Here is a 16,240-nt window from a genome sequence, read left to right as displayed (position 1 = left end):
TCGCCAAAAGCAAAAGAAAGGAGATAAAGAAAAGCCGTCGGGGGCCGCACAGCAAGCCGGAGGCATTCCTACGCGCCCGTGATGATAATCCTGCAAGGTCAAGTGCGGCGAATATTAGAATAAGAACAAGAATGCTTTGTAAAGGCTAGAGTAGTGGGGCCAGCACCAACTCTCTATGCTGCCGTTAATTTTCTGACCGCGGTGCTGAGCTGTGATCTTTCTTAGAAAAACAAAGAAGAGCCACTATTTTCAAAAAAAAAAAAAAAGGAGAGAAAGAAGAGAGTCCATCTCGCTCTTCGTTTTTTTTCTTTGGAAGAGGGGATTGGGGAACGAGAGAGATGGCGTCGGGGGCGTTTGGAGGGACGACCCAGAAGTGCAAGGCGTGCGAGAAGACGGTGTACTTGGTAGATCAGCTCACCGCTGATGGCAGGGTCTATCATAAGGCCTGCTTCCGTTGCCACCACTGCAAGGGAACCCTCAAGGTAATTGATTTCCCTCCTCTTCCTTTCTGCTACCTTTATTGCCTTCTTTGGTCTTTTCGCCTTTGTTCTGATTTCTTGCCTCCCTGCGACCTGGCTTCGGGTATTCTTGAACTCTTTTCTTTAGTCTAGGTGCAATTTATTTCCTTGTTCTTCCCCCTTTTCCATCTTGTTTGGCTCGATTTTTTTTTTTTTTGTAATATAATCGTCTCCATTTTCCTATTGCTATCCTTCCCCCAAGAAAGGGATATGATAGGCAAGGTATGCTCTGGTGCTATCAGATTGGAATACTCACGGCTTCTGTAATTGATTGTTTTTTTACCTTTTGTTTATTTGGCTCTACTCTTTTTGCTGATTTGTCTAGTATATACTGTGTCTCTTGGTTTCAACATCTAATCATGTCTTGCGTTCTCTTGTTCCGTAGTTGGTGCATGATTTTCTTTGAAAAAATGTTTATTCCTGTGTATTATTTATCATGGATCTGCGCCTCTTATGTGTAATATGTACTGGATATTTTCTTGACAAAATCTGTTCCTTCTCTTATTTCCTGTCATTTTTGTTTTTCCCTTGAATTAAATTCAATGTCAACCTATGAGTGAATTTCTGAAGTTAACGTGTTAAATTGGCAAACATGTTATAAAATTCAAATTGGTTGTATAATGTAGATGTTGCTGTGAGAAGTTTTGTATAATTGCACAGATGACTACAATGGACAAGAAAAAAGCTAACATCCTTATTGGCATCATCATGGACATTTTGTTTTCCATTCTTCTAATCCAAATAGTTGCTTCAAGTAAATAATCAATCACTTATTTAATTGCTTGATTTATGCTATATTAAAATGCGAACCATTCTTGATGAGTCCCTCACTTAGCTGCGATCAATTAATTTCCTCCCTTTCTTGAAAAACATTATAACAAGATTTGCTTAGCAATTATTATTAGGTTATAACAACATTTGCTTAGCAATTATTAATAGGTTATAACAACATTTGCTTAGCAATTATTAATAGGTAATGAGTACGGGGACTTTTATCCATGATCAAGAGATTATAAAATTTTGGTGTAGGAACAAATCCTCAAAGAATGAAAATTCAGGTCTTTGATACCTCTTTTAGTCTGCAACCTAGTCTCAAGTCCTATGGACAGAGGCATCCGAGGAAAACAGATTATATTACTCCTATAGAAATTATATGTGACATATGAAAGGTATATTTAATGGCCCATGTCTGTCTTACAGAGCCATGATTTTGTTCTACACTAAGTATTTCACAGATTCTTCTTCTTCTGGAAGAGAAGAGTGGGATGGGATTTTTTTTTTCTAACCCCACTTTTTTTGGTGGGCGGGGCAGGGTTTGTTCTCTAATATAAGTCTTAGATAGGCAATTCCAGTCTGATTAGGCTCACTACAAATAATGCCCACCTGAGACCACCTTGGTCCCGATGGCCAAGCAACTGACTTGGGCAGGTCCAAAAGGTCATCTGACCATGCCATAGGCTCATACCAATAATCAACCAACTTTTTCTAGATTGCTCTCCATCTTACTGAATATTTTGTGCTTCATCATTGCATTAAGCATTCCATCACGTCCTCCATCATCTCCTTGACCTTGCATCTGGGCACAGCCCTCATCGTTTTGACCATATTTGTCCCATATCAAGTTTCACTGGTCACCACTGCCACATAAGTCAGAAATTCTGGATACACAGCACAAGTCGAACCTTGGACCTTCTCCATGAGAAAGAGGGGATCAAGCTGCTTGGTTAGGCCCCAATAGTGAATTTTCTCTAGGATTGGATTCTTAAATTATGGCCACCAAACATATAGAAACACTCTGAACTCTGTACGGTAGGGTAATTTAGTGAGTAATCGTTGCATCTTGCTTGCATTAATTTGATCAACATGTAGCTATGAACAGGAAGGACAATTTCAGAGTGATTAAATCCTTTTCCTTCTTATAAAAGAAAGTATTCAACATGTGCACTGGAAGTCATTTCTAGGTATCAATTCGAGCAATGGAAGGAAAAAGAATCAGATTTTCTCAAAACAAATTTGGACCTATATTAGCTTTGTTACATGTATAAGGTGCTAGTATGTTGCAAGTGTAACGCATATGAAATTTCGCCAATCTTGAGTATGTATGTATCTGCATTTGGGAAAGACATCCTTATGGTGCTTTAACTAAAACATGCTGATTTAACTTGGAGACTTTTTTATTTTTATTACACTGTATTAGAGCTTCTTATAATTCTTGTTTGATAAAGATTCACTTTTGAATGGTAGTTGAAAAGTTCAATAGAATATCAAAAGGAAACATATTAAAATTTTAGAAGAAGAGTCTATTCCACAAGGCAACTTATGTTTCCTCCCATTTCTCTTTCCACTTCATGCTATTTGGTGCTTACTTCAAGTAAAAGTTACATCACCAAAAAAAGATATCTGCTGTCCCATAACTTTTACTGTATCGCCTTGAATTACATAATTTCCCATTCTTGTGAAAGAACTACTAAGTGGATTCAAGAACACATGCTTAGCAGATAATATTGGATAGTTTTCTTTGGCAAGGGTAGCATCTAGCTAGCAAATTGGGTAGACTGGCTGGTTGCTGGATTCAGCAATGGGTTGTGCTTGGTTTGCATGAATAATATTAAACAGTAAATTGGCCCTTCAGATAATTAGGTTTCATTTATTTGCTCACAAAGTGCTGTCACTATAATTGCGGAGGCATTTTTCTGATTTTATCAGGAGCTGATATTCTATTATCTGTTTCAGGGAAAAACTTAAGTATGCATAACTACAACATAGTATTTGTAGATGTATTCATGGGTGCCCTTTTCAATCTCATGAGTGACATCACATATGTTTTGAGTACAAAGAAAGCAATACATGATATATATAACTTGCCATCTGGTTATCGTATGCTGTTTGACTAAATGAATCTTTCTGATGTTTAATGATGCAGCTCAGCAATTACAGCTCCATTGATGGTGTTCTGTACTGCAAGCCTCATTATGACCAACTCTTTAAGATGACTGGCAGCTTGGATAAAAGTTTTGAAGGTTGTTTTAGGGCCTGCTTGGCAATGCTTATCTCTTTTTTCTGTTCTGAAAAACAAAAACACAAAAACCTAGACAAATAACATATTTGGCTCTACTTTTTCTATTTTCTATTTTTATAAATTGTTCTCACTATTTCTTAAAGAAGTGAAAACAAGAAAATCTTGCAGTCACGTTAAAATAGGAAACTCAATACCCTGTCCACCACTGTCACTGCTGTTGCCACTGCTCCTGCTTCCGCTGCTATCACTATCGCCACCACTGCTAGTGCCTTGCTGCCTCCGCCACCACCACCGCAACTGCTGCCTCTGCCACTACCACCACATCCACCACCAAAGGTTGGAACTTTTTGTATTCACAGAAATAAAAATAGTTGACTTCTGCAAACATATTTGTGTTTTAGAGAATGTAAAAACAATATCAACAAAGATTTTGCTTTCTATTCTTAAAAATAGTAAAAGTGAAAGTTATGCCTGCAACGTTGTTCTTTATAATAATTTTACCATACAATTGCATGTTTAGAGCTTAAACAGTGCTTTTGCCAATCTAGGTTCTTCGAGATCTGCCAAGGCTGACCGATCCAATGGTCATGAGGTATTCTGCTTCATATATTTTACTCAGGCTTCTTGTCCCCATTTTTGCACTTATACTTTCTTTGTTGGGTTCGTCCAGTCTACTCACTTGAATTAAGTTATGGATTATCTTGTACAGAATACCGCTAATAGGAGATTTTCAAGTATGTTTGTTGGGACACAAGACAAATGTGTGGTTTGCAAGAAAACTGTTTACCCAATTGAGAAGGTATGCATTATTTCATTTTGTTTATATACTATATGGGACATCAGCTTATATTAGATTCATGGGCTTTTCTCTGCTATACTCTTACTGAATTTTAAATTTTGTTAGATTCTTTTCAAAAGAAAAATTGTCAATTAATTTCTTTTAAACATTTTTTCAGTCTTTTGTCTCGATATAATGCACAGTCGAGATGGTTATGGATTATTGTGGATTCCTGCTTTCTCTTTCCATGCTTAGGCTGAGGGCTGTAAAGTAGGGCTGAGCATGGGTCGGGTTCGATCGGGTTGAGAGAAAATTTTTATCCGACCGAATCCAATTATGTTGAAGAAAATTTAATCCACTGCCGATCATTTATTATGTATAAACCATTTGCAACCGAAGTGAATGGTTTGTGGTGGGTTCAGATGGGTTGTGTCGGTTTGAACTTCAATGTTGACCCAATGTTGGCTCACTTAAGCTCATTTGCTTTTTTTTTTATCAATTTAATGCAAAAAAGGTCTAAACTTTATAAGTTACAAATTTTTGGCTTATTTTTGAACCTGTACAAAACAAAACAGAAACAGAAAAAATGTACTGATCTGAAAGCAACTACATCTGAAAGCTTTCACTTTAGAATTATCTCAAATTGATGTGCTTCCATCAACAATTCAACATTAATATTCCCATGAATCCAAATGGGTGATGGAGTGTTTTTTAGAATGAAGTATTGAAGTCTAAATGACGCCGTCCCAAAAATACAAATGAGTTTGTGAAATACTATATCGGATTGGTTCGGTTTCATATGGGTTAAAAGTGTAGGAACCGAATCCGACTGTAAGACTATAAATAACTGATTTTTTACGAACCTCAACCCGATTCCATCCGATTTATGTCTTTCAACCGACCGAAACCGATGTTTATTGGATCGGATTGGGTGAGCTTCTTCGAATTTCAGTTATTTGCTCACCCTACTGTAAAGTATCGAAAATTTATTAGCTTAGTGATTTGTCGAAAGGAATTAACTTTAGCAGTCTTTACATGGAAAGAGGTATAACTAAACTAGGAAATTTTTAATGGTGGTCTTGGTAAATTTGTTTCATAATGACTTACATTTTAAAAAATTCACACCTGAATTATGCATGCAATGATTAATTGCATCGTTAGATTCAGTCCTAGAAGAGTAGAATATATTTGGAAAAGTTACAGATGATTACTGATTCTGTGTACATGTATGAGCCATTCATATTGAAACTCTAGAAGTAGAGATGGTTTGACATGCTTTGTGTGCATCAGAGAGCATATAAGCATGTGTAGCTGCTTAGTTAATTACATTGTCAATATGTGGTATCATAAGTTTGTCTGCAAATCCATTTCTTTGTCCAATGTCTTGTACAGTCCTGCAATAGATACTGGTAACAGTGATAGCAATCTAATATATGTTATTGAATTGTTTGTCATCTTCCAATTGGTGTTCATTTTGTTTGTTCCTTGACCAACAATAAGAGTGTTATTAGTTTGCAATGCAGGAATTTAACTTAAATGCAACATTTTTCTCATGTACTCATAAGTCATAAGTGGCTTTGCTGAGGCTTCCATTTGGAGGCCATTAAAGTTCAATTTGTTGTTTTCCTTTCCCTTGATTTATTTAAATTCTAATATAGATTTTTTGAAGAAGTGTTTGGTTGAGAACAAACCTTTTTTTTTCCTGCTTGGGGTGGGTCTGGGGTGGGGGATCATGAACTTGGAAATTCTGCTTAAAGTGGGGATATCCAGTCTTATGGTCTGTTTGGATTTTACAAGTTTTTCTACACCACCAAACATCCAGTTGTATGGAATCATAACTAATTTTATAAAAGATCCAAAACCACAAATACCATTATTTTGTACCACATCCAAACACATTGCAAACCTAATCCTACCGTGTGCTTATATCCATGTAATTTCTAGTTGTCTACCACAAAGGCCATCTTTGTTTTTCTTTCCCTACACAACATAGTAACCTGCTTCAACTCATGTTCGTTTCCACTTGAGTCTAATTTCTGCCCTTCAAGATCTTGTTGCATTTGACTAAAGTATCACTTTATTACCCATTGATTTTGCTTCCAGGCTTCCTTGAACACATTCAGTTCTAACTTTCCGCTTAACATCATGATAGCTTTGTAATTATCATCACCTGTATGCTCATATAAAATTAACAGTGCCATTTTTCATGTGGACATTTGATTGTAATACTGCCTTGTAATTTAAGCATCACGATTTGACATGGTGCTTTTTATTCCCTAGTTAAATTACAGAGGAACATCATCCATCTTCCAGTGTCATATATTGCCAAGTACTGGTAAAATCTACTCAAATTATCATAGGAAATTGTAATCATGGCGTTCATGTTACATATTTAAAGTAGAGTTTCAATTAACTCTTTTATGCACCAAAGAGATCCTTTCTTAAACTTTTTAGTATTTATTTTCTCTTTTATAAGCCAGGAAATACTAAAGCATCCACAAGTTTTATTGCCCGTGTGGCCTATCTGATCTGTATTTTCCAGTTGAGATAGTATAACCTAAAAGGGAACACCACATATAATGCCCACTGTGAAAATGAAAAAGATAAATTAATAGAAATTTGACAAAATGACAGTGTTATGTATTCTTATAGACACTTTAAAATGCCTCCTCGTGCATCTTAAGGATTCGTTAGCAAATAGATAGTCTTCTAATGTGAATTATGAGTAGTGGGAATAACAAAAGAAGACTGTTTTCATGTGTCATGTTTAACATATTTCTAGAAAAGCATAGGTCTGGGTCACATCATCTTCCATAAACATATAAGAACCATCAACCAAGCAACCTGTTATGAAAGATCATAGCAGGTTGCATGGTTCAAGAGTCTTATTTGAAAAGAAAAAAAAAATCACTATTCAAACCTTGCAGTATGTAGTCCACATCTCTAATCTCAAGTATTGTCACAAATTTGGATAACTTGTACATGTATGATGTATGCCAAATGCTTGTAAAAATAGATAATGCATTCATTTTAGTACTCCACCTAAAACAAAATCCTAATGGTTACTGCCTTCTGTGTCACGACATCCTCTAAGTAAATCAGGATTTCTTCATACCAAAATTTAGTTTGCAATACATTGCTTTATGGCTTCCAAAATTTCTGCAGTAACTGGCCACAGGAGACCAGTTCTTTATGAGTTTTAGTCATGAATCCAACATGACATAACTAAGAACGCCCCCTGCTAGTCCTTTGGCTGTTTGTCCATTAGGTCCATCCACAGATTGTTCCATTTACGAATGGGACTCTGTATAACAGCCAGCCAAGCTTGCCTACATCCCAGTCAACTAGGTTTCACTAGAATCCAAGGGCATTGCAGATGTCATAGGAATATTCCTAAGTAATTAGTTACCAACAGTCTGAGGATCTTTATTAAAAAGGGCATCCCAATGCACAAGGCTCCTCGCAATATCTAGGGAGGGTCTGAAATATACAGCCTTATCTCTGCACACGGAGAGGCTGTTTCTATGTTTTGAACCTATGGCAACTAGGGCGTAGTTGAGCAACCTTATCATTGCACCAAGGCCTGCATACTTGAAGAATCTTTAAGCTAACTCTTATTTAGACTAAAGAAATATCTGAACTGCTCGTTAAATCCAGTCGAAGTATCACCCAAATTTGACCTGAAGAACCACTTTGACCTAGTGGTGTCTGCTTTGACAATCCAAAACTGATATGCTGCAGATCCAGTCCACCCATTGATAATCTTGGTCTCCCTGCTAAATTAACATCTTTAACCTTGAATTGTTAGCGTGAAATGCTACTATGGTCTCTTTATTAGTATACTCACATGGCAGACTCAGAGGTGATAATGAAGTCCCTCAGGTGTCTTTCAATCTAATATCTAAATATTGTGATCCTAACCTTGTACACATTAATGTATATTTTGAGCTATCCAGCATGCACATGGTCTGTCCAATCATCATATTTATCATTCATAAGGTGGATTATTAATATGAGTTCCTACAGCTGGTGCAGGCTTCACACTTCATATCAGTTAAAAACCCCTTGTTTCTTTTGAAGCATCATCAACTTTTCAGGGATAAGCAATTGTAGAGCCCACATAAGGTGATAATTTTCAATTTTGTTTCCCAAACTTGGTAGAAGAGTATTTCTCCTTATCATGCCAGCACTTATCATGCAATAGCATAGGAAATATGGTATGCATACACCAAAAATAGTGGAGGATTCATCTTCTTCATTTTGGAGTATTAGTCATCTTTCGTTGAGAAGAAGCTTCTTCCCTTTTCTTTTTGGGTGCGGGGCTGAGGGTGGGGGTGGGGATTCCAGAAGTGCTTTCAATGTTCAAAACAGGCTTGTATCATAATTCTAGGTTAAACATATTTACCTGCATCAATTAACATTCATAATGAGTTTTAAAATATATTAATTTATTTGGAATTTGCAGCGAGGAAATACATCTTTTTGTTTTATATTCAACACAAGTCCTGCATTTTTATTGTGCAGATGTCTAGGAGATTACAGAGCACTTAGTTGGAAGGGGCATTTAGGCAACCATCTATGAGGAGTATGTTGTAAAATAGTAAAAATACAAATAACTAATAGCCTTTTTGGCATTGTCGTCGTTTTTGTGTTTTTTCCTCCACTAATTGGTAGAATACCACATGGAGATTGATGTTGAAGAGAGCACTTGCCAAAACTTCTGATATTCCTCCTTTCTTTTTCCACCTGTTTTTGAAAGCAATAATTGCTACCAAAAGCTCGAAAGGTTTTACAAACAATTTCGAAAAACAAAAAGGTTTCATCATACATGTTCTTCAGTCTAGTCCATTTTTCTTGGTTCTTGAAAACAAAAACAGAAAACAAAAGCAATACCAAATGGGCCCTGAAAAGTTAAAATACAACAGAATAAATTTAAGGAAAAAAAGGAAAATTAAAAAACCAATTTTATGGTTATCTTAAAACCCATTTTACTATAATGACATGTTAACTAAGTAAAACATCCTTTTTCACTACAAATTACATGTGAGTATCAATCGGTCATCCAAGAAATTTTGTTCAAAAGTCTTAGGTCAATGCAACAAGAAGCTCTACCTAGTGTGTGGACATGCATGTGGATACGTGTGCCTTGACATTTCTGTTAACTTTCAACATACCAGTTGATTTATGTGATGTTTACGTACACTATTACATATACAGCTGAATTCCTGTACTACGAGGTGCTATCTTGCATCAGCATCAACTGCAAATTCATCATCTATTTTGTTTACCTTTTTTTTTGAGTATGTCTCTATGATAAAAACAACTAATATGTGATGTGGAGATCTGCGTCTTCAGGATCTGTGGAAAATTTTACTGGGTATTATTTCCTTCTTTTCAGGTAGCAGTTGATGGCACCTCATACCATAGACCATGCTTCAAGTGTAGCCGTGGAGGTTGCGTGATCAGCCCATCTAACTATATCGCACATGAGGGCAGACTTTACTGCAAGCACCACCACTCTCAGCTCTTCATGGCCAAGGGAAATTTCAGTCAGCTTGAAGACAGACATGAAAGCATTAAAGTGCCTACTGAGAACCTATCACCAGATGACAATGCGGAAAAGCTTGAAGACAGACATGAAGGCATTAAAGTGCCTACTGAGAATCCAGCACCAGATGACAATGCAGAAAGGCTTGAAGACAGACATGAAGGCATTAAAGTGCCCACTGAAAACCCAGCACCAGAAGACAATGCAGAAAGTGCTAGTTGAATTCTCTTGGGTGGAAAATTGTTGTACCTGGCACTCTTTTGGGCAACTGTGAAGTGACATAGTGGCATGAGCTCGTCTGCATATAGCTGCTGAGTTTGGATACCACATTTCGATCTTCAGGGTTCTCATATGTTGGGCAACATCTCTTTATAACACATTCTTTGTGTTGTGAGAGTTGAAGTAATAAATATGGGGTGTTTTTCTTTGTTTCCATTAAGTTGTGTGCTGTATTCCAGAGTTGAAGGTGGTGATGGTTGCATGTCAGGGGTCTACTTAAGGATGCGGGGGTGTGTTTTACTCCGCCTACGTTTTTTTCAGGAGTCCATATTTGCTGTAGAAAGAGTTCTGCTTATCATCTGTTCTTGAACTATTAGTGAATTTGGTGATGATCTTGTAACAGTTTTTTTAGGCCACATATCCACAGCAAATTATTGGATCAGTTACAAGCACTCTAGAAAGCAAGTTGTTGAATTCCTATATCCAATTCTTGAATAGAAGATAGAAGGTATCCTGCAGACTTAGATGTTTAGCTTTGTCTATTGCAGTCTTTTTTGTTTTCTGCCATTAACGTTTTGTATTCTATGTCCTGTGTTGATGGATGTGTTTCTGGAGATATGTCTGGAGTTAATTGAACAAAGTGAATGTATACAATGATGGTGAACCATGGGAAGTAAGAAGTAGGCATGTAATTTGGATTTAAGTTGTTTGAGTCCTCTAATGTTTATAAAGATCTTTTATATGTTTGTTGCATTATGAGTTTTTACAGTATATATGTTTTAATCTTTCAAATTTTTTATTAAACCCCTTAATTTTTCTAATGCAAATTTTTGTGGGGTAATTTTCTGTTTTTCTCAAATTCATGCAAGCTAACTGAGAAGGGTAGCGTCATGCAAGGTATTCATGTGGGCTGAGATTTTTGTTTATATTTCCAGCATTCAAAATGATTCACTGATGTATTTCCAGCATTCAAATAAAACAAACATTTTGAGACATTAGCCAATATACCCAAATTTCAGTTGAGATTTTTATTTTCTTTTTTGTGGCGGGTACAAAGTTGAGATTCTTTACTACATTGAATGAGTGTTTCTGGCAAAGCAATGCCGGCAGAGACGGTCAAATATCTTCTTTTGTTTAGAAAAATCTCTCTCTCTCTCTCTCTCTCTCTGTTTTTTTTGTTTAGAAAAATCTCTCTCTCTCTCTCTCTGTTTTTTTTACCTCCATTGAGATCAATCAAAATTTTGCTTTATCTTTATGTCCATTGCTTATCGAAGTGACTGGCGTCTCATCATGTGAAGACCTTGACGTCACGATAAGAATACCGTCTGGCTGTCCAAGTATCACGTCATCAAATTTTTCTCCCACTTTATGGCAAATACCATGGTACCCCTGCTTTAGCTTAAAATTCAATATTCATGGTGGAAAGAGGCTAGGATGTTAGCTACACTTGTAATTTACAAGGAGAGTGAAGAATGGGTACAAAATCATAGACTATCCGCGACCATGATTTTATTATGAAAATCAGTCAAGATGCAATTATGTCGGTAATTTTTAAATTATATTAAAAATTTTTAAATAATTTTTAAATTATAAAAATATAAATTTTATTCTTCAAACTTTTTTAACCATTTTAATGTTATCTCTTCGATGATTTACGATAATTTTTTTTCGCTGATTTATTTTTTTATTCTGAATTGGTGCTTATGTAGACAATCAAGCTTGATCAACGTTCCGCACGAATTGCCAAGCATAAAAAAAAAGAACGAAGAAGGCTCCTGCATATAGGACTCTTCTCTTTCCTTCGGACCAATCCATCTGCCCGCACCCCCATCCATCCTGCCGCATACCCACACCTCCCCCCCCCCCCACCCTAGCACCCGCCCCACCCTTCGGTCGCACCCTTGCCCACCTCAGCATCGATGGATTGTGTGCTGGTGCCCCTCCGGTCATGCCCCATCCTGCCCCGCCCTAGTGTGCCCCCGCGGTTCCCACCGCCACCTCCTTCGGTGGGTTCTACGCCCCCTCGCCCACAAGCTCAATAGGATGGGAGGGGACTACCTTGCTGCCCTTTGTACCATCATACCCCCCTCCTTCGTCCAATGTGTATGCTCACTTTCTCTCTCTCTCATCTTCTTAAAGAAACCATAGATAGTCCTATGCATGTAATTTCAAAAATTTTATGCAGCAGAAAGGAAAGATTAAACAATTTAATCTAAATCACGTACATAAGATCTAATCTAAACTACCATGCTATGACAAAGTATATGAAATATGATGTACTTTAGATCTGAAAATAAAAACTCACATTAATCTCATCGATGCTGAAATTCTAGATCTAACAATTAGATCTAACGATATAATCAAGACAGTTTAGAAACAATTATCAAATCAATGAGATCTTGATCTTTGCTAATCCAATACTTGGAGAAGATGTTCCTTAGATTGCTCATAGCTATATGAAGTCGTCTGACCTCTACAAAAAAATTCACGCGAAGACTAACGTAGATCAGGAGCTTGGAGGTACTAGCCTGCAAGCAATTTCGACGGCTGATCTCTTTCTTTTTCTTCAAGCACCTTGGATGCTCTAAAGGATGAAAGAATCTGGAAGAGGAAGAGAGGAGGAGGAGAAGATCTCTGAAAAAATAAAAAACAGAAAGGGAATTGATGTATGATGCCTAGAAGAGGGGACCCCTTTTTATAGGCAAGGATTAGGGTTTTAATCCAAAAAAAGGGCACCTAAGAGTCCACGCCCAACACCTTTTGGGCATCCCAAAATTTTCAAAAAAGACTCTACAATGTGGAGAAGGATTCTAGTGTCTCACACGCATAAGAACTCTCAAAGAAAAAAAAAATAAAATCATTATGGTGCCAACAATCTTCCTTATATGAAAAATTCCTTTTCTTGTTTTCATCTTATCTTTAATTCAGATCGCATTCGAATTTGACAAGAGATAGGATTATGAGTCATTAATCATTACCATCCATCCTTATTGGGTCTACTACTTTGACACCAAAAAGGTCAAGCCAAATCCTATTTGACATGGAGATAAGGGCATGGGTCCAAGTATGGTGCAAGAAGATAAGGATAGAGTTCTAATCAACTTGGACTTTTTATTTCTAATCTGATTCTAATCCAAATCAAATTTGGATTGAACTCAATGATAAAAATAAATCTAATTCAATTAGGAATCCAACTATCTCAATAAATTTCTAATCCAATTAGAAATTGATTGATTTCAAATTCTAATCGAATCAGGATTAAATTTTTCTTGTAATCAGAATTGATCATATCAAATCCAGTCTGAGTCAAACTGAATCTAATTCAATTAGACTTGATTCAAAGCTTTTTACTCAATCAAATTGAGTAAATTACTAATTAATTCTCCATTGATAGTCAAGTCCCAATCTCAGTGGGATTCTTCTCTAGAGTCTCAGTCCCAGTAGGACTCTTCACTAGAGTCACAATCCAATTGGACTCTTCAGCCATCAGATCTGATCAAATCTTCTAATGCGTATGACCTCATAGGTTCGAACCTAAGTCGGTAGCATAGAAACAACTTTCTATACCAATCGATATAACTATCTAGCAATGGTGATCCGACGACTGGATAGGTTGAAGTATTGTAAAGCAACATTCTAGAACCTGCTGACGTATGATTACTGTATAATTCATTCCTTTGATCCTAATGCTCAAGATGACCTAGGATTTAACTGTCAATCCTAATTTAGTCGATCACATTATATTTCAACTTTTCAAATTTATTTCATGGATTATCTTAGTCAAGGTTTTGCTAAATTGAAATACACTGATGCATATCTCCTACTAATTCAGAGGGATTAATTCTATCTTGACTCACACACCGACTTGATAAGTACTTGATTGCACCCAATATCCTTCCATTACTGAATTAGAAACTCAAATAGTCTGGTACTAAAGTACAGTGAGTTGTCTACAAGTCACCGTGATGGTCTCAAGTTTGAGGGATACTTATATCCATACCCTTCACAAGCTGCTCTTGACAGCAGAGTGCTTGGCATATGGTCACGTTCGATGCGAATGTACTCCTATATTCTATTTGCATGCTATAACAATGTCTCCATACTCTTTGATTAAGAGGACAATCAACTCATATGGCACACAACGATCTATACTCGATATTGCTATCATCCTATTAATAGCATATCATTTGATCGCGAACACTTTTAAGGACTAAACGACAAATCTTCTTTTATCGATCAATTATAGTCTTAAGGACTTTATTACATACAGGAGTTCAAAAATGAATAATTTGTAATAAAAATATCAAATAATTTTAATTAATAAAAATTTATATATAATTACAAAAATGAGCACAATCGTCAACAAGCTAACTATTGGCTTTGGGACATATTTTCCAATACTTCTATCAATTCTATCCATGTTTCCTCATTTGACGATGTTGTTTTTGGCCGTAGGGAGATCAGGCCTCCATCATCGATGGGGCCATTATCTTCATCAAGGAGCTTGAGCAGCTCCTCTCCCTTTATGCCAAAAAACGGCAGTGCACGTCCACCGACGATTGGAGTGGGCACAGGGGTGTGGCCGGAGGGGTGGGCCAATGGGAGTGGAAACTATGGGGTTGCATGGGTGGTCAGCCGATGTGGGTGGGGGGGGCAGAGAGAAGAAAAAGAACAAAAAAAAAATAGTCCAATCAGTATCGATGCCATCTGTTTAAATGAACGGAGCCATGTAAGCATCGGTGACTGTCACATAGGATTTTCGATGCGAGAAAGATGTTGGAAATTGACGAAAAGCAACATTGAAATTGTTTAAAAAGTTTGAAGACTAAAATTTATATTTTTATAGTTTAAAGATCATTTAAAAAAAATTGATATAGTTTAAAAACTATGGGCATAATTTACTTAAAGAATTTTCAAATCTAGATTCATATTCTATCAAAAAAAAAATGATATTGGTTCATAACAAAAAGAGAGAACTAAAGAAAAATCCCTATTTTACTTTAAAGTTAAAAGAAGCTCTCCATTTGACTTTTAAGTAAAAGCTACTTCCTATTAGGAATATAAGTTAAAAGGGGCTACCTAGAGAAATGCAATTACTCTTATATCCTTTCTATGGGTAATAGTGCATACTTTAGTTCCTTCTCTCCCTCCGTCCAGCCATGTTCTTCCCACCAAAAGCCCCCTTTCCTTCTCTACTCTACAGTTCTTACCCCTCTCTGTCTTCTTCCCATCAAAAGGAGGAGGCAGCTGTGCTCTTGCCCCCCTCCTTTCTCTACTCAGTTTGTGCTCCACTCTCTTCTCTACTCGTCCCTCTCTCTTCTCTACTCTACATTCTGTACTCTTGCCCCCTTCCCACAGTCTGGTTGTGCCACAACTTCAACCAAAGCTCTCCTCCCACGGTGACTCTCTCCACAGCCCCCAACATCTACACCGTGAGGATCCCAAGCTACAGCCTTAAATCCCAAAGATCCTTGACCGACCCTCAACGCCCGTGCCCTGAACTTCAATGGCTTCATCTTCTGTCACTAACACAAGTGCGGATGCTGAACTCTCCATCATTTGCAAATACAACACCACTTGTCATATTTTTGACATAAATAAATTGATGAAGCTCTCGAACATCTACAACATCCTCTCGCACAGTTGGAGCCATATAACATCCAAAAATATCATCGTGAAGTACCTCACACCTTTCATAAAGATGCAAGTGAGTTTAATTGAGAATAGCAATGTGGCTAACATATGTCATATCCACTACATAATGAAAAAGAAGGTCATCGATATGATTTTAGAGAGCAAGATCCAACCAAGAGAGGATCGAGAGATAGGTACATCAAGGTACTCCCACCAGCCCTTCTATGTTATAGTTTCTTGTTACATCATATGGTACTATAGTATAAATTATCTATACAGCAAAAATATGAAATCATACATCACTATGACAAAAATATACTGGACAAGAAATGTGAAGCATATCTAGTTGATTCATTTGATATTGAGAAGATTCTTTTATTTACAAAATTTAGAATGCAAAATTATATCATGCTGTCTGTATTTCATACTAATTTAGTCTTTTCTAATACTAAAAAAGTCAATCTCTATACTACTACTAAGAAAGTCAATCTCTATACATCTAAAATAGAATTTTATACCAGATT

General features: G+C 36.7%; 1 protein-coding gene across 1 annotated transcript; it reads left to right on the top strand.

Moving 5' to 3' along the window:
• The first annotated feature begins 50 nt into the window (after positions 1–50).
• Positions 51–10,835, top strand: LOC105050295 (LIM domain-containing protein WLIM1). The gene is made up of 5 exons (XM_010930255.4): positions 51–482; positions 3,442–3,538; positions 4,086–4,129; positions 4,247–4,336; positions 9,714–10,835. Exons 1-5 carry the CDS (start codon positions 339–341, stop codon positions 10,083–10,085), a joined length of 747 nt encoding a protein of 248 aa, XP_010928557.1. The 5' UTR covers positions 51–338; the 3' UTR covers positions 10,086–10,835.
• The last annotated feature ends 5,405 nt before the right edge of the window (positions 10,836–16,240 follow it).

The sequence above is a fragment of the Elaeis guineensis genome, chromosome 8 (genome assembly GCF_000442705.2).
Source record: "Elaeis guineensis isolate ETL-2024a chromosome 8, EG11, whole genome shotgun sequence".
In the NCBI taxonomy this organism is placed as follows: Eukaryota; Viridiplantae; Streptophyta; class Magnoliopsida; order Arecales; family Arecaceae; genus Elaeis; species Elaeis guineensis.
Note: the sequence above shows the minus strand (reverse complement) of the source record. Positions and strands in the feature narration are given on the sequence as shown.